Below are 19,544 nucleotides of genomic sequence, written 5' to 3' on the forward strand. Positions count from 1 at the left end.
GAGTGGTGTGTGTGTGTGTCTGAGACTGATAATAATTCATGATAATACTCTATTTATTTATTTCTAGCCCCAGAGGGAGTTTTGCATTCTTCTTCAACAAACAAAAAGACAAAAATGAAGCATTTGCAAGTCAATTGAGTGGATTGATACACCACGCGTTAACAAAATGGACCTGCTAGTCTTCTTGTGTAGATATTAAAGCAAACAAAAGAGGAGAACGCATGTAAATAAACCCTAAGTTAAATCAAACAGGGATCAACAAGTAACTTTATGAAGAGGTGGAGGGAGGATGAAGGCCTTTTACTGTCTATTTTCCAGTAAAGATGTTAAATATGTCAGCTTAGGTAGTTAAACTTCACTATTTTTGATGTATTCTAAATGAGACCGTGTTGATTTAAATGCACTTTAAATCAAGTTTGTTTTGAAGCGTGTCGATGCAGGCGACATGGCTGGTTAATGCCATGATAACGATGTGTGTCTCTCGCCCCTGTAGACACGGTCAAGCCCAGTGACCAGGACACAGTTGTGGTCCAAGGCTAGGGAAATTGACCGTGTCTGAATGGCAGTGGACCCGGTCAATGTAAGGGTCAGCGCACTCTTTGATTGGGGCAGAGCCAGTGGGAGCGCTTCAGGGGCACAGAAATTCTCCACTACACCTCATTGTGTAGCATCATGTAGCCAGTGTCATGCACAGCTTGAGTCAACTGGCACAACTGGTTACACCTTCAAACAGCCGCTATGACTGAAATTGTTTTATGATGTTACTGTCATTTGACAACGTAGTGTATTGGCGGATGTCGAACCAAAATGGTTGCATGTCAAGCAATCGTACAGATTCTGCCTTGAAAGGATGACACGAAAAGTCCTGACCTACAATATGTCCTGCAACGTCTTAAACAAATTAAAACGTTTACAAATGAATGGCAGAGAAAGGAGAAAAATTCACAATGAAAGTAGCAGCTTCTGGTGGATGGTATGATTTCTACAGCCTCTCACGTCAAAGCCCAAATAATCTGTCTTGCTGTGGGCTCCTGCCACTGTTGCCGTCACAGTGTTGTTGAGTCATCTCTCTGGCTCTGATGAGAGCTCAGGTGGACATGGAGATGTGTATGGAAGGAGGGATGGTGGGAGGGAGGATGGCGTGGTGTGGCTGGCCAATCTAAAGCATCTCCTCTCTGGGATCTCGGACTCTGCCACCCCCTCCCTTTCATCTCTCCTTCCTTCTGCCTGGTGGAGCGACAGAAAAACATGCCTGGTCTCCACCTGATCATTATTATTTGTACACCTGCTCCCTGCCACTCTCCCTCCCTTACTGTTTTTCTGTCCCCCCCTCATTCATTCGTGCCCGCATTAAGTTCCAGGTCCTTACCAGGTCTTAACTAATGGGTGTGAGTGAGTGTGTGTGTGTGTGTGTGTGTGTGTGTGTGTGTGTGTGTGTGTGTGTGTGTGTTGATGGGTGGGTTCGGGGGCTGCATGCAGGATGTGGTTGGGAAACAAAAGCAAGGCTAGATAGATCAGAAAACTCTGTTACTGTGAGAACCTTAACAGGTGACAACCACAAGTCAGCATTTTGTTAGAAGTGTCACTACATATATGTTTCACCTTTGTTTAGCGTTATGGGGGGGACTTTTGGTCCACTTGCTGTGCGATAGCAGAGAAAATAGTCTATGACTTGGGTGACGGAGTCTCTGACAATTCTTTGGGCTTTCCTCTGACACGACTAGTATATAGGTCCTGGATTGCAGGAAGCTTGGCCCCAGTGATGTACTGGGCAGTACGCATTACCCTCTGTAGCGCCTTATGGTCAGATGCCGAGCAGTTGCCATACCAGGTGGTGAAGCAACCGGTCAGGATGCTCTCGATGGTGCAGCTGTAGAACTTTGGATCTGGGGACCCATGCCAAATCTTTTCAGTCTCCTGAGGGGAAAAAGGTATTGTCGTGCCCTCTTGATGACTGTCTTGGTGTGTTTGGACCATGATAGTTTGTTGGCGATCCTCTACAGCCCTGTCGATGTTTAATGGGGGTGTGTTCAGCCTGCCTTTTCCTGTAGTCCACGATCAGCTCCTTTCTCTTGCTCACATTGAGGGATAGGTAGTTTTCCTGGCACCACACTGCCAGGTCTCTGGCCTCCTCTGGCCTCCTCCCTATAGGCTGTCTCATCAGCAAACTTAATGATGGTGTTGGAATCATGTTTGGCCACAAGTTGTGGGTGAACAGGGAGTATGGGGGGGACTAAGCATGCACCCCCGAGGGGCCCCAGCGTGGCAGATGTGTTGTTGCCTACCCTTACCACCTCGCAGCTGGGTTTCCTTTTGTAATCCGTGATAGTTTGCAAGCCCTGCCACATCCGACGAGCGTTAGAGCCGGTGTGGTAGGATTCGATCTCAGTACTATATTGACACTTTGCCTTTTTGATGGTTCGTCTGAGGGCATAGTGGGATTTATTATATGCGTCCGGATTAGTGTCCCGCTCCTTAAAACCGGCAGCTCTAGCCTTTAGCTCAATGCGGATTTTGCCTGTAAGCCATGGTTTCTGGTTGTGATATGTACGTACGGTCACTGTGGAGACAACGTCGTCGATGCACTTATTGATGAAGCCGGTGACTGATGTGGTAAACACCTCAATGCCATCGGATGAAACCTGGAACATATTCTAGTCCTGTAGCTTAGCATCCGGTTAATCGTACCACTTCCGGATTGAGCACGTCACTGGTACTGTACCTTCTGTTTGAGTCTTTGCTTGTAAACAGGAATCGGGAGGATAGAGTTATGGTCAGATTTTCCAAATGGAGGGCGAGCTTTGTATGCATTTCTGTGTGAGGAGTAAAGGACTTTTTCACCCTCTTGTTGCAGACTGAATGAATGAAATATTCTTATAAAATTATTTTTTCTTTACATAGTTGAATGTGCTGACAACAAAATCACAAACATTATCAATGGAAATCTAATGTATCAACCCATGGAGTTCTGGATTTGGAGTCACACTCAAAATGAAATTGGAAAACCACACTACAGGCTGATCCAACTTTGATGTAATGGCCTTAAAACAAGTCAAAATGAGGCTCAGTAGTGTGTGTGACCTCCACGTGCCTGTATGATCTCTCTAAAATGCCTGGGCATGCTCATGATAAGGTGGCGGAGTGTCTCCTGAGGGATCTCCTGCCAGACCTGGACTAAAGCATCCGCCAACTCCTGGACAGTCTGTGGTACAACGTGGCGTTGGTGGATGGAGCGAGACATGATGTCCCAGATGTGCTCAATTGGATTCAGGTCTGAGGAACGGGCGGGCCAGTCCATTGCATCAATGCCTTCCTCTTGCAGGAACTGCTGACACACTCCAGCCACATGAGGTCTAGCATTGTCTTGCATTAGGAGGAACACAGGGCCAACCGCACCAGCATATGGTCTCACAAGGGGTCTGAGGATCTCATCTCGGTACCTAATGGCAGTCAGGTTACCTCTGGCGAGCACATGGAGGGCTGTGCGGCCCCCCAAAGAAATGCCACCCCACACCATGACTGACCCACTGCCAAACCGGTCATGTTGGAGGATGTTGCAGGCAACAGAACGTTCTCCATGGCGTCTCCAGACTCTGTCAAGTCTGTTACATGTGCTCAGTGTGAACCTGCTTTCATCTGTGAAGAGCACAGGGCGCCAATGGCGAATTTGCCAATCTTGGTGTTCTCTGGCAAATGCCAAACGTCCTGCACGGTGTTGGGCTGTAAGCACAACCCCCACCTGTGGATATCGGGCCCTCATACCACCCTCATGGAGTCTGTTTCTGACCGTTTGAGCAGACACATGCACATTTGTGGCCTGCTGGAGGTCATTTTGTAGGGCTCTGGCAGTGCTCCTCCTGCTCCTCCTTGCACAAAGGCGGAGGTAGCGGTCCTGCTGCTGGTTTGTTGCCCTCCTACGGCCTCCTCCACGTCTCCTAATGTACTGGTCTGTCTCCTGGTAGCGCTTCAATGCTTTGGAGACTACGCTGACACACAGCAAACCTTCTTGCCACAGCTCGCATTGATGTGCCATCCTGGATGAGCTGCACTAACTGAGCCACTTGTGTGGATTGTAGACTCAGTCTCATGCTACCACTAGAGTGAAAGCCCGCCAGCATTCAAAAGTGACCAAAACATCAGCCGGGAAACATAGGAACTGAGAAGTGGTCTGTGGTCACCACCTGCAGCACCACTCCTTTATTGGGAGTGTCTTGCTAATTGCCTATAATTTCCACCTGTTGTCTATTCCATTTGCACAACAGCATGTGAAATTTGTCAATCAGTGTTGCTTCCTAAGTGGACAGTTTGATTTCACAGAAGTGTGATTGACTTGGAGTTACATTGTGATGTTTAAGTGTTCCCTTAATTTTTTTGAGCAGTGTACATGACATTACCACTGGGTCCAGACTATGAACCCCACCCCCCCAAAAAAACTCACATTGCTTTCCCCTTTCATTACGACAGTGTAGCCTACAGATGAACTACACTGTGACTAGTCTTGATAGACTTTGACTATGAAACATCAATGAATCCAGAGCGTAGCCATACAATTACTCCATTCTCTTTAAAAAGGGTGATGCCGGTCTTCTCTTTGCTACAACACATAATGATAGGGCTGTTAAATGGGGGGATGACCAACTGAAAATCATCTCCAGGTATTTGATTCTCCATCCATAACCCACCACACCTACTATATCTTTAATTAATTGGAGTAATTAAAAGCTAGTGTGTCAGTTCCATTGCCAAGTGATGTTCGCGGCTTATCTCCTTCGCCCCACAATGCACTTGATCACATGCCACCGTGTGTGAAATGCACCCAATAAGTTGTTCATTATTAATTCATGAGCGCCGCTAGTCAAGACAACACAATGACATCAAAGTGACAGTGGCAAAGGAAGGGTGGCGGTTAGAGACGACATCTAGTCTGAGGCGACGTCTAGTCTGAGGCTGAACTGTGGCGCGTTTGAACTGTGAACGGTTCTGTTGATCAGACATGAAGAGGCTTAAAGGACAAGTGGACAAAAGGGAATAAAGACAGAAACAACGAGGCTTATGGGTCCTCTTTGAAGGATTTAGGAGTCCGCTGCTAGTGCCTAATAAGAATATGGGGGTCCATCGGTCCTGTGATTCGGTTTGAGTTATACATCAACATATTTATGACGGAATATATTTGAGTAAATTGTTTTGGGGAACTGTTGTATGCTTAGAATACAAAATTGGTACCCTCATTTTCATCACTCGGGCGTGCGTCTGAGGGACAATTCTAATCAAGGAGTATTCTTTAAAAGAGGTGTGCAACTCAAATGTGTAAAGAGGTCTTTGTTGCTCACCTGCAAAGCAAGAGCTACAATAGACGTTTGGACTGTTTCTCACTGGATATGCCTTTCAAATGAATTCCAATGAAAACCCAAGACACTTTTGAACAATGTAAAAAGCTAAGCGGCACATTTCCACATGAAAGACGGTTGTATTGTGTCTGTGACACTGGAGTCCTCCAGCCATTAGCGACAATTCTAGATTCAGAACAGTCATCAGAGGTGACCCATGATTAAATGGAACAGCGATGTCTGGTGAGAGACTTTCTGTGCATGACCCCCGCTGACCTCTGGCACACACACCCTCTCTCCAACACACAAACACTCCTCCCTCCCTACCACCACCTCATTCTCCATCCATGATTGAAGATGTGAGGACTGTTCCGGGTAATCGGATCGACGCCTCCCATTCCACAGGGGGACTCACCCCATCACCAAGAAGACAGGAGAATCCGACAGCTGGAAAACCAGACCACCCCCGTGGACCACCAAGCTCCAAAGGAGGGGGTGGAGAGGGAGGAGGGCTACTGGGGGGGGGGGGGCAACCGAAGAGCTCAATGCGAATGAGGTGCTCACAGGTCAGTCTTCACTGTACATCTCTATCAGTGCTTTCAGAGCTGGTCTGTCCATAGAGAAAAAAGGAAATAGTCACCTGTTGAACAGTTTGATGGAACGTGAGTTACAGTTTATTGGAAACTAATGAAGTATGAGAATAATTCATTAACATTGTACTCATTCTTGTTAACATAGTTATTCTTGTTTAAATTGATTGTTAAGTATCTGCCTCGTGTATCATCTTATTGTCATCTTTAACTTTTACTTCCTGTAAGCAAACGTTTGATTCCCGAGTCCATATTACGCCAACATTTCTAGTTGTTACCGACTGGAATTAAACCCAGATTGTCTCCAGCTGTGTGCCACCAGGCTTTGTTAACCCGCTGAACTAAAGTCTAGGCATTAGCTTGGGGAGCTAAGGCAAGTCTTTAGGTGTCAGATAATTTTATTCAATACAAGCATGGTTCACCGAACAACCTCTTTCAGACAGGCTCTAGCTGCACTGTATATTTATAGGGTTCATAAGGTTTACGGCACTTCAGCTGCAGAGTGGAGTGACTACTCTTAGGAGAGAAGAGGTGTGTAGGACTGAACGTTGGCACTACCTGTCCCCCACCATACACACCCACCCACACACCAGTTGCCTATTCAGTGCACCTATGAAATAAGAACAACACTGACAGTAATCCGGCTAGTTGCATCCCACCGACCGGTCACGCCTGTCACCTTGGCCTCGCACCGAACAACTGAACCGCGCAACGCCATTTAAGAGCCCCAGATATCGCCGCCACAGAGGGTTTTTGGTTCCGCTGTGCTCCTGACGCAATGCACTCTGACAGATATACCAAGAGTCCTCAGCAAAAAATTGAATTCCAATTTTATTTTGGTTCATTGTGTGATAACATAAAACATATGGCGCTGCTCTCTAATTGTAACTAAGTAAGATCAGAGAAGAAGAAAATAACAGCTCATGCCTTTATTAAATAGCAACAGCATTTTATATGCAGGGACACACGAGTGCACACGAAGACATGCATACGGGCACACACACGCTTACGTGCACACACACAGAAATCAGTGTTAGTGGAGGGAGATCATTTGCCTCAGACAGGTTCATACTTGATTCAGTGCTCCCACGACCATTACGCAATTTCAGAGTTCCTTCCCGGACTTTTTATTAAATTTTTTAAAGATGAATAAAAAATAAAACGACAATACACGTTGCTTAGATAAGTATTCACCCCTCTGAGTCAATCCATGTTAGAAACAATTTTGGCTGCAATTACAGCAGTTTTTTGGGGGGACTACTGCGCAATATTTCCCCATGAATAAACTGTAACTTGGCCACTCAGAAACATTCACGGTCTTCTTGATACTCCATCCCATTTCTGTTCATCCTGAAAAACTCCCCAGTCTTTGCCGATGTCAAGCATACCCATACCATGATGCAGCCACCACCATGCTTGAAAATAAGGAGGCAATTACTCAGTGATATGTTTGGGGCAAAACACAACACACGGCTATGCATTTAGACCAAACGGGGTATTCCTCTGCCGTGTTTTTGTTGCAGTATTACTTTAGTGCCTTGTTGCATACATGCAGTATGCATGTTTTCGTAATAATTGTATTCCTTTCACTCTGTCAATTAGGTCATTATTGTGGCGTTGCTACAATATTGTTGATCCATTCATCCTCAGTTCTCCCATCACAGCCATTTAACTCTGTAGCGGTTTTAAAATCACCAATGCCCTCATGGTGACATTCCTAAGCAGTTTTTTACCCGCTGTCCTTCAGTTCAGAAGGACGACTGCATCTGTGATGTGTCTGGGTGATTTAATACATCATCCACAGCATAAGTATTAACTCGACCATGCTTAAAGATATATTCAATGTGTGATTTGTTATTGTTACCCATCTACCAATCACTGCCCTTCTTTATGAGGCTTTCAAAAAGCTCCCTGGTCTTTGTAGTTGAATCAGTGCTTGAAATGTAATACTTACCAAAGGGACCTTACATATGCTGTATGTATGTGGGACAGAGGAAGGAGTAGTCATTAAAAAAATCACGTCAACCCCTATTATCACACAGAGTATCTTTTGTGATTTGTTAAGCAAAGTTTTACTTTTGAATTAATTTAGGCTTTCCTTAACAAAGAGGGTGAATACATATGCAACAACTATTTTAGTTATTTCCCTTTTGTAAAATTGTAAAAATGTATTTTCACTTTGACATTATGGCGGCAGGGTAGCCTAGTGGTTAGAGCGTTGGACCGGAAGGTTGCAAGTTCAAACCCCCAAGCTGACAAGGTACAGGTACAAATCTGTCGTTCTGCCCCTGAACACGCAGTTAACCCACTGTTCCTAGGCCGTCATTGAAAATAAGAATTTGTTCTTAACTGACTTGCCTAGTAAAATAAAAGGTAAAATAAATAATTAACTACAATTTTGTGTAGATCAATTACACAGTCTTACATGGAGCAGTACCAGGACTTTCTGGAACAAACTGTACATGTCCACATACAGTGCCTTTAGAAACTATTCACACCCCTTGACTTTCAATGTTTTACTGTGTTAGAGGATGAATTTAAAAAATGTGCCGCTGGCCGATACAAATTACCCCATAATGTCAAAGTGGAATTATGTTTTTAGCCATTTTAAGAAATGCCTCGAGTCAATAAGTATACAACCCCTTTGTTATGGAAAGGCTAAATAATTTCAGTAGTAAAAATGTGCCTAACAAAGTCATATAATAAGTTGCATGTATTTAAATACTGTGCAATAAGTGTTTAACATGATTTTAGGAATGACTACCTCATCTCTGTACCCCACACATACAATTATCTGTAAGGTCCCTCAGGTAAGGTCCCACAGTGAATTTCAAACACAGATTCAACCACAAAGACCAGGAAGGTTTTCCAATGGCTCGCAAAGGGCGCCTATTGGTAGATGAAGAAAATAAAAAAATACTATTGGTAGATGGGGGGGGAGAGTAAAAAAAAAAAGCAGACATTGACAATCCCTTTGAGCATAGTGAAGTTACTAATTACACATTCTATGGTATATCAATACACCCAGTCACTACAAAGATACAGGCGTCCTTCCTAACTCAGTTGCCAGAGAAGAAGGAAACACCTGAGAGATTTCACCATGAGGCCAATTGTGACTTTTTAAAACAGCTATAGAGTTACATACACCTCAGAGATCCACCCGGAACAGCCAGAAAAGGACTGGTCACCTCCTGCCTTTCTAGGGATTGTTTCCTAGCCACCGTGCTTCTATATCTGCATTGCTTGCCGTTTTGGGTTTTAGGCTGGATTTCTGTATAGCACTTTGTGACATCTGCGGATGTAAAAAGGGCTTTATAAATACATTTGATTGATTGAATGGCTGTGATAGGAGAAAACTGAGGATGATCAACAACGTTGTAGTTACTCCACAATACTAACCTAAATTCAGTCTCACTCTTCATATTTTGAAGCATGGTGGTGGCTGCATCATGCTTGTCATCAGCAAGGACTATGGAGTTGTTTTTTAGGATGAAAAGAAACAGAATAGAGCAAAGCACAGGCAAAATCCTAGAGGAAACCCTGGTTCAGTCTGCTTTCCAACAGACACTGGGAGACAAATGCAGCTATCAGCAGGACAATAACACAAAACACAAGGCCAAATATACACTGGAGTTGCTTAATGTTCCCGAGTGGCTTAGTTACAGTTATTATTTTATTTTATTTACCTTTATTTAACTAGGCAAGTCAGTTAAGAACAAATTCTTATTTTCAATGATGGCCTAGGAACAGTGGGTTAACTGCCTGTTCAGGGGCAGAACGACAGCTCGGGGGTTTGAACTTGCAACCTTCCGGTTACTAGTCCAACGCTCTAACCACTAGGCTACCCTGCCGCCCCGTTGACTTGAAGACCTATGGCAAGACTTGAAAATGGCTGTCTAGCAATGATCAACAACCAAATTGACAGAGCTTGAAGAATTTTAAAAAGAACCATGAGCAAATATGGTACAATCCAAAGTTCTTCGAGACTTACCCAGAAAGACTCACAGATGTAATCAAGGTTATTCTATGTTGAGTCAGGGGGTTGAACACTTCTCTAATTAAGATATATTAGGGATTTATTTTTCATCTCTTTTTACAAATGTGAGAATTTGTTAAGAGTATTTTGTGTAGATCATTGAAAATAAATGACAACTAAATCCATTTTAATCCCACTTGGTAAGACTGCAAAATATGGATAAAGTCAAGGGGTGAAGGAACTGTACTTTCTGAAGGCTCTGTAAATTCAGTTCAACAATGAACCCCCAATAGTGGCACAGTTGAAATTCCCTTGAACATCCAGAAGTAGACAGACATAAACAGTAATATGATTCATCATCATATATAATAGAAACTTTACCACCAAGATTGCCACCTATAGACATATCGTTTCAGTAGGGCGATACGGTACTTCAGAGAAACGGTAAGACCATTCCAGTATAACAGTATTGTAATTTTAAAGCATGCTCTGTTTTCCAAGCAATATCATCTCATTGTAAAATAAATCAATGAATTCACTCTGGCTACGAATAATTCAAATCCTGTGTGTTTTTTGTGGACACTTTTCAACACCAAATAGAGAGCGGAAACCCACATTTTACTTAGCAAAAAATGTTTAATCTCTCCTTGATATGAGTGTTTATTTACAAGTAGTAAATCTGCAAAATAGGAAACAACAGAATATTTACACATTAAACATTAACCTGCACACTTGTGACAGTCACTTGAAGTCTGAAACTTAAAGTATCAGAATGATTGTATATAGGAAAAAAATGTTTTCGCCAGTTTGTCTGTAATTGATCGATTTTGTATTTTCTTGTATTCTTTGCAGTTTTCATTTGGAAAAATTACAGCTACTGAGTTGTGAGTTTGATAAAAAAAATGAATGAAGAGGAAACTAAATGATCAGAATCTTCTCAAACCAGGGCTTGGAAAGGCAATAGTATGACAAGGCATGACTGGGTTGATCATTTTGGGTCACAGATTCCCAGATCAGAATTAAACGTATTCCCGCTCCAAAAATCATGCTCTTCGAGAATCTCCTTTGAAAAGGTGTTTTTTAAATCCAGGAATAGGCTTATTCTGCTTCCGTGAAACTGGCCCAATCTGTTTGGGTGGAGATTGATTCAGGAAAAGACTAATGATTAGGTAACTTGAGTTGATGAGAGATGGACCATGTGAGGTCATAACAGTTCATGACAGTTCATATGTATGTCTATTGACGTAACACTGTAATATGGCATTAGATGGTCAACCAAACAATGTGGGGCTAGCCACAAAATGACTTCCAGCCGGCTGTCGATCATATGACAGCACTATATCGGTCCTATGACAGCGTTATGTCAGGCTCTGTCAAGTTTCAGCGCCGGGTTCCTCTTGATCACATTAAATGGCCATGATGCTACTAAATTGACATGCTGTACATTGTGCCACTTCAGTGACACCAACACAAGCCAATCACCATACAAACAAACAGGGACAGATGATGTGAAACAATGAAATCTCACATAGGAGCCTTCTGGACTTGATCGAAAACTCAAGCAGTCATGCAAAAACAAGCTAAAGTCCTCCTCCCCTCAAGGCCACAACATTGAAACAATGGAACAGCAGCGCAGAGAGAACGGCGCAAAACAACAGAGGCAATGTCCTGAGAAATGGAGAATAAGTTGCGTCTTCAGAAAAAATCCAACCAGGGCAGTGATGGGAGAAACTCAAATGAAAGAGTTTGGACAGGCCGAGCTGCCAGCGTGTGATGTATTTTTCGCATACACGGTTACGATGCGGATATATCATAGGACTGCTATTAACAAATTCACTGAGCTCCGGAGCTTTGGAAACCAATCTACTTCATCTAACATGTGATCTTAAGAGCACCGAAAGATAGACTCAGCAAAAGTGGGAAAGTTGTGTACTCATGGAAAAACATTTTTTTTTTTTAACCCTGTAAAGCTGACTAATCATTTAAAAAAAAATTGCAGTATGTACAGTAGTTAAAAATGTATTATGTCAAAATGTAAAGCTTTCTTCCAACATGTTAGGTCAGGTACACGGTTGCTTGGGAAAGGAACCCTGTTCGGTTCGAAGAAGCTAACTTTGGAATGTTGTTTTGGCCCAAGAACGCTAGTAGTGCAAGACGAGTGGTCCCTAGAAGGGTTCTGTTTGGCTCTCAAAGCAGCAGCTGTATAGCCTGGTCTCAAATCTGTTTGTGCAGTCCTCTCTATACATTGTTAATACTGTCTTGGCCACACATCATAAACTGATCTGGGACCATGCTAGCACCCGTATGTTAACGGTCCGATATGTAGAGAAAGGTACAACAGGAATGCAATATAGCTGTATACATCAATGCCTGTGTCCAAAATGGCACCATATTCCCCATATAGTGCACTAGTTTTGACCACTGCCATAGTGCAATAGATAGGTTTTATGGTGCCATTTGAGATGTACCAATGTGTCCTGTCTATTTAGGGGTGTTTTTTTTCTTCATTTCTGTGCAGAGGAATATTGGAAGGAACCTGGCATACATTGAATTGCAACAGCATTTATTTCCGATTAAAATGATAGCCCTGATGGTTAAAAAAAAAATGAAGATGTGGATTATAGCATCAAGTCACTCATTCAATCTTGAAAAGACACAGATGCTTATCTGATGCAATGTTTTCCACTAATTGTGGAGATCAGAAAAGAAACCTTTAGATCGGTAAAGTACTTCAACTTCAGATAAACCAAAGACGTCTTTATCTCCGGCGTACCGTATTACGCACAATGTACATGTTCAAAAGAGAGACGAGGAAAAACAACTTAAAACAACCCAATTACAATAAAATTTGCCAAAAGCTTCATTTCACGTCATCATCATGAAAAAAAACGAAGTAAATACAATGTACAAAATCAAACAAAAATACATTAGACCACAGTTTGGTTTTGGGCAAGCAATTAAAAAAAAACAAAAAAAACATCGCACCACAAAGTCAAACGTCCAAAACTTCAAAAAAAGAAGGGAAAATAGAAGAGCAAGAATAACAATTATCTTAAGAGAGAAGTATATAAAAAAGCTTAAGCCACACATGGCATTAGGGTTTGTTTAGATGGAAACAAGTGCCAGGGGAGCTAAGGGATTACTTAGCCTTGTGTTGCTAATGAGTGGAGGGTGCCTCTTCTCTCCCCAGTCCCAACCCCACTATGGGTGAGAGCTAAAGCCCCGCCTCGTCTCATATATCTGGGTTAGGAGAGAAGGAGATTTCCGTACCGTACTACCGTCACCTTGCCTATTATCTGCATAATAGCATTGGGAAGAGATGAGCGAGAGGGGCCTGGAGCTGGAAAAGGCTTTCTGTCTTTCTCCACTTTGTCATTTTAGACTGAGGCTTAGTAAAGCCCTACCTGACCCCATTTAGCTATTTATTTAACCCTTATTTTACCAGTTAAGTTGACTGAGAACACATTCTGAAGCTAACACTAGTGGATAGGTGGACCAAGTCTGGAACCACCAAGAGTTTGACTGTTCTTGTTGTTGTCGTTGGATGTTACGAGGATGAGAGAATGCCTAGGGAGGTACAGAAGAGATTAAGAGAAATACTGAAGGAGGGTGGATTTCCGGTTGTATAGGGGTGGAGAAACGAGACTCGTTTAGGGGTAAAACTGGGTTTTCCTCCCGTTCACAGACCCTCCAAGATGTACTGTACCCAATACGTTATTTCAGGTCACATGTCGGGTAAAGTGGATGTTCTATCACATGTGCACTCGTTGAACTATGACCCCACTCAGCATTGGTCATTTCCTGCCATGCTCAGCCAATCAGATGTAGTGATGCTAACTGGTGGTGGGGTAGCTTATAGATGGTTATTGGTTCAAGTAGTGAAATGATCTACATTGGTCAACCACTGTAGCACAAACTGTCAAATTCTTTAGCCCTGGAAGATACAAATTAGCCTTCAGACTAGATTTAATCTGAAGTGTCTAGGAAAAGAAGCAACGCTTGCGTGAGTCTGTGATGCTTTTCAAAAAACGAGATTGCACGACAAATCGGAAATGACAGCAAATTCTTATTTTCGCAGGACCTCTCCAGCCCAACTTTCCAATACAGAAATATGACAATATAATGAGATGCACTTCCTATGGTGGCCCTAAGGGACAAAGTTGCTTTCTTCTTCCCTAGATATTTTACATTTTCGTATCTTCCCATCTTTTATTACTCAGAGAATCATTTCAGTCACGAGGCATACTTATATTTAAATCATACGGTAGCATATTCCATCTAACAAAATGTCTTTGCACTTCACAACAACAGCAAAAACATGGCACAGGATAACTTTTGTTTATTTTTCTTTTGCGGTTGTTTTATTCTTCTAATGTCGATTTTTTTGTTGCTTGAAATATCAAATTTCAGTGTTTCAACAGATGGATTTTTAAAATTGTGTTTGTCAGCTAAAAACTGAAATGTTTTAACCCTAATCTTCATTTCTTTAAAAATGTAGTTGTATTTATATATAATATCTATATAGTCTTCCTTTGTAACTTTTCTGTAAATTGTGCAAATTCAGCAGTAACACAGGTGGCGAGAGATCAGAGTGGGCAGTTGATTACATTTATTTTTTTTAAATGATACGAAAACAAAAACAACAGTAATAATGTCTTTGACTCCTACAGGAATCATGTGACCCGAGGAGCCACTCTCTCATTGGCTCCGAGAAAGGCCCATGTCCAAACAAAGTTCCGTCTTTTTCGTGATGCCAAAACGGAGTTCCATTCCAAAACTCCCATCCTGGCTACCCGAGACACGGCTTCAGCGAAGACAAAATCCAGGAAAACCGACAGCGGAGAAACAAAACCACGACGACAACAGCTACGATAATCAAAATGCTTTCCGGTGACGTTGTCTCTCGGTGTGTGTGCGACGAAATGTCCAGTGCCCCGGTCTCTGACACACATACACACTTATAGACCTGCATTTACACACAAATACACACACGCACAGGCCCGCCCAGTACTGCTGAATTGCCCCTGTGCAGTGTACTGCCTTCTGTCCTTTGCAGTAGCTCATCATGTGTTTTTAGGAGGGTTTGAAAACCACACTGTCTGAGTTTCATTTTCTCTGGGTGAGGAGAGACGGAGAGGAAGATGGAGAAGAATCGGATGAGAGGAAGGGTCATTCCTCAGCTGGCCAGGGCCATTGTGTCAATGACCTGCTCCAGCTTGCTCCTGAGTCTCTGCCTCCGCGACTGCTCATCCCTCTCCAGAGCTGACAGGATCTGAGGATGGAGAAAGAGAGAGAGAGAGAGACCGAGAGACAGAGAGAAGAAAGAGACAAAGGGGAGGGATGGAGAGAGAGAGAGAGAGGGCAATAGCGAATGAGAGAGAGAGGGAGAAGAACAATGAGAAACCGTCACATTAATTTGACAAAAGCAGTAGTTGAGAGCAACAACAGAGCAGCTTCTCAAAGTGATATATTCCAAAGTAGGGTGCAATCCTTTCTAAATAAAGGCTCGATGAGCAAACAAACAAACTAAACGGTGGCCACTGTCCTCACCTCGTCCTTGTACTTGACTATGTAGGAGTAGATCTCGTGCAGGGCGCTCATGCTGTTGAACTGGCTGAGGTGGAGCCGCGACTGCTCAGCCAGGTACGCACTCATATCCTGGTCACTGATGACAGGCATCCGCGAGATGTCGGAGTAGTACCTGAGAGAGGCAACAGGATTAAAGTAGGGTGATTAAAGGAGAGAGAGAGAGAAGAGAAAGAAAGAAAGGAGAGGGAGAAGAGACAGCGAGAAAAAAAAAAGAAGGGATAGGAGAGAGGATCAAAAGACCAAATGATTCATCGAGGTGCTTGCCATTAACCCCATCGGTAGAATTCTCAAGTTTAGAATATATATCAAAGGCCCGGCGCAGTCAAATTCAGTTTTCTCCTGTGTTTTGTATCATATTGTACAACAGCTGATGAAAGTAACACTGTAAAAGTGTAAAAAATGTGATCAGTGTTATTGATAGGTCCTGGTCTACACAGGACCTTCTAATCAGCAGGTATTACATGGGTGAAGTTTCTCCTTGCCTGGTGATATCACCATGCGGTAAATTGGTTAATAGACCAATAACAAACAGCCAGTAACGGCTCTTTGTAACGGCTCCCCACCCAGACCACTCCCAGACAGTCCTAGCTATATTCTTGCTTGAGAAAGTTATTTTGCTAAAACGCATACATAAAAATAAATAAATTGGACCATTAAATTGAAAACTACTACAGTAAGGTAATTAATTGTTACCCAGAAATGATTTAAGAGTAAGACAACGGTGAACGGTGCAAATTACTCTTTCATACAGTACGATACATCATATGATGCATCAAATGGTTTAAAAAGAAGATAAAACCCTGTTTGAATCCCAATCTTAAACAAAGTGAAATCAAGGGCCTCATTTTCAACCTGACCCAAAATGTCTGCCAGGTGCATAACACAGCTACTAGCCGTACCGTTCCACCCAGTTCTTGTAGTTGGGAATGTCTTTAGCGTAGAGCAGCTTGTTGGAGGGTGAGTCTTTGCCCAGCTTGTGTTCTGAGGTGGAACAGGAGTCCATGAAAGTCTGGGCCACCACAGACAGACAGGCGTCCGTGATGCTGTTCTTGTGGATGTCGAACACAAACTGGGGGTTCTTGATCACGTTCACCCAGAACCTCAGAGGAAGACTGGGAGAGGGGGGGGGGGGGGTGAAAGAGGGGGGGAGAGGGAAGGAGAGAGGGAACACATTTGAGTTAACCATAACCAGAGGAGGCTGGTGGGACGAACTATGCAGTGGCAAGAAAAAGTATGTGAACCCTTTGGAATCACCTGAGTTTCTGCATAAATTGGTCATGGAATTTGATCTGATCTTCATCTAAGTCACAACAATAGACAAACATAGTGTGCTTCAACTAATAACACACACACACATACATACATATACATACATACATATACATATACATACATATATACACACATATACATGCATACATGCATACATACATATATATATATATATATATATATATATATATATATATATATATATATATATACTATTTGTTTTTACACCTTTATTTAATCTTTATTTAACTAGGCAGTTAAGAACACATTCTCATTTTCAATGACTGCCTAGGAACGGTGGGTTAACTGCCTCGCTCAGGGGCAGAAAGACAGAATTTCACCTTGTCAGCTCGGGGGATCCAATCTTGCAACCGTACAGTTAACTAGTCCAACACAATAACAACCTTCCTCTCTCTCGTTACACTCCACAAGGAGACTGCCTGTTACGCAAATGCAGTAAGCCAAGGTAAGTTGCTAGCTAGCATTAAACTTATCTTATAAAAAACAATCATAATCACTAGTTAACTACACATGGTTGATGATATTACTAGATATTATCTAGCGTGTCCTGTGTTGCATATAATCTGACTGAGCAAACGTGGTTCCCATATGTTTGATGTATTTGATGCTGTTCCATATTCCATTCCAGCCATTACAAATAGCCCATCCTTCTATAGCTCTTTCCACCAGCCTCCTCTGTCCCTAACACTCACCCCCAAACACTGCCAGGAAAAACACTATTACCCAACTTCTCTCACACACTGTCACATATACTCTCTTAGACAACCTGCCTCACACACACTTGCACTTCCTCCCTCTGTCACACACACACACCCAACACGCATGCACAAACTGCCCTGACCCACTCACCAGTTGCTCTTCCACGTGTGCCGTACGTCCGAGTCGGAAATGGAGTGTTTATCGGCCTGCTCGTCCAGGAAGTCAAACATGTACTTGATGGCGAGTGGCAGGGCGCTACCTCTGTGGGCCGTGCTGAAGATAGTCTCAAACAGGTCGTCCACAAACTTCTGCAACGTACCCTGGGGAGACGAGAAGGAAGATGGTGATGAATCACAGACCTGGGTTTAAAAAAGTATTTGTTTTCTTTCAAATACATGGAGCATTTGATTGAGGCTGCTTGGAGAGCCAGATTGGCAGGGTGTGCACTCTGCGGATGAATTAACTTTTTGGGAAGAATCGAAAGTATCAGGCACTACTACAATAAGATGAAACTACACTTGGCCAAGTCTCCTGTTGTCCTCCCACTTGCGTTAATGATTAGAAACACTCCTACCCCCATATTCCTAACCTTGCACTTTTCTACCTGAAGTAACAATGGAAATTACAAGATAATGAGAAAAGAACAGGGGAGAGATATTGCAAGGGTGAGCAAAAAACGCCTTAACGTAGTTAGCGCCTGTAAATGACTGCATGGTATTGTGGGGCATTCTGCACCTGGTAGATGATATGCTACCAACAAGGCATGGAGGAGAAGAAAGTAACAGGCTGTTGGTTAATAGCATAACACCGGCTCTAGTGCTTAATACTAGTGTCACTAGCACCAGTCTCAGTAAAACATGGGCTGGGCTGCATTCACGTTGTGGAACGATCAGATAGAAACAAGAGCCTTCTACCTGCAAGAGCATTTCCACCTGGAATATTCGGTACGACGCACCCTTACGAACGGAACTCTGGACAGCAAACCTGGGCCTGGTTACTTGAAGGAATGCACATTTTTGTTCTAGCCCAACACAAACCAACTCATCTCGAAGCGCTTGATTCAACCAAGGTGTGTTTTATAGCTGGGCTAGAACAAAAATATGGACATCCCATTAATCAATTCAAACACTGCCTTGAGGGTACCGATAAAATGTTCTACGTCCTAGGAGAAAGCCCCCCCCCCCCCATCGCCCGGGACCCGATTCCAGCTAACACCAAACAGCTCAATAGCCAAAGGTCAGGCTGCTAATTAAGACACAACGTAGCGTTTGGGAGCTGCACCTCCTCGTGCAAAAGGTTATGAAAAATGTTAATGAGCCTCTGAGCTAGTCGCCTGGGAAACAAAGGTCAATGAGCGAGCTGGCTGCGGGAGGAAAGCGGTTCGAGCTTGGACAGTGGGTGTTGTTTTTCTTTATTGGAGGAGCTATCCTCCTTTTATAGGATAGCTGTCGGCAAAGTCATTAATATTCATCAGTTACGTCGGGTGATTGGTTGAGCCTTCTTGGGTGTGAACCGTCATACAGACGCGCTGCAAAGCTGCCTGTTTAGCTTCCTCGCCGGCATTAGCAGTAAGCACCGAACGACCTGGGAAACCCAGCTTAATTAATTGTGAAATGAATAAAAGCTTCACCAGTGAGCTACCAATATATTTTAGTTCCATTGCCTGATCATTCATAAAACCCCTAGTTGTTATTTTTACCTTTCCACAAACTGTCTATTGCTTGATATGAGCAAGTTGACCAAAATGCATCAAAGAATAAGACGATTAGTTGGTTAGATAGGGTATAACACGGGGAACCGGGATCCCGGTACATTGATTTAAACCGGTGTTGAGCCTAGGGCCTCTATATAGACTAGGCTATTTTCCCATCATCCCAATCCCACTGAAACCAGAAATTGCATAAAAAATTCCTAACTTTAATCTCTAATCGATGGGTTGCTTTATCAAAGCACGTCTCGCCTATGCATGTCAAAATAAAGCCATAAAATGTCCCCCCGCTTCTCTGCGCTGTATCGTATTGCTGCCAATATGAGCGCTTCAGTAGAGAATTTGGGCTCAAGAAACGGTAT

General features: G+C 43.1%; 1 protein-coding gene across 1 annotated transcript in view; it reads right to left on the reverse strand.

The window, feature by feature from the left end:
• Positions 1-10,539: 10,539 nt before the first annotated feature.
• Positions 10,540-19,544, reverse strand: part of LOC109892007 (plexin-A1) — a 90,255-nt gene continuing 81,250 nt past the window's right edge. The window contains exons 20-23 of the mRNA XM_031826387.1: positions 17,625-17,794; positions 16,382-16,594; positions 15,444-15,594; positions 10,540-15,165 (exon numbers count right to left, since the gene is read on the reverse strand). Coding sequence (XP_031682247.1) covers positions 15,070-15,165; positions 15,444-15,594; positions 16,382-16,594; positions 17,625-17,794 — 630 coding nt within the window. The 3' untranslated portion in view covers positions 10,540-15,069. The remainder of the gene's footprint in view (positions 15,166-15,443; positions 15,595-16,381; positions 16,595-17,624; positions 17,795-19,544) is intronic.

The sequence above is a fragment of the Oncorhynchus kisutch genome, linkage group LG1, assembly GCF_002021735.2.
Source record: "Oncorhynchus kisutch isolate 150728-3 linkage group LG1, Okis_V2, whole genome shotgun sequence".
Classification (NCBI taxonomy): domain Eukaryota; kingdom Metazoa; phylum Chordata; class Actinopteri; order Salmoniformes; family Salmonidae; genus Oncorhynchus; species Oncorhynchus kisutch.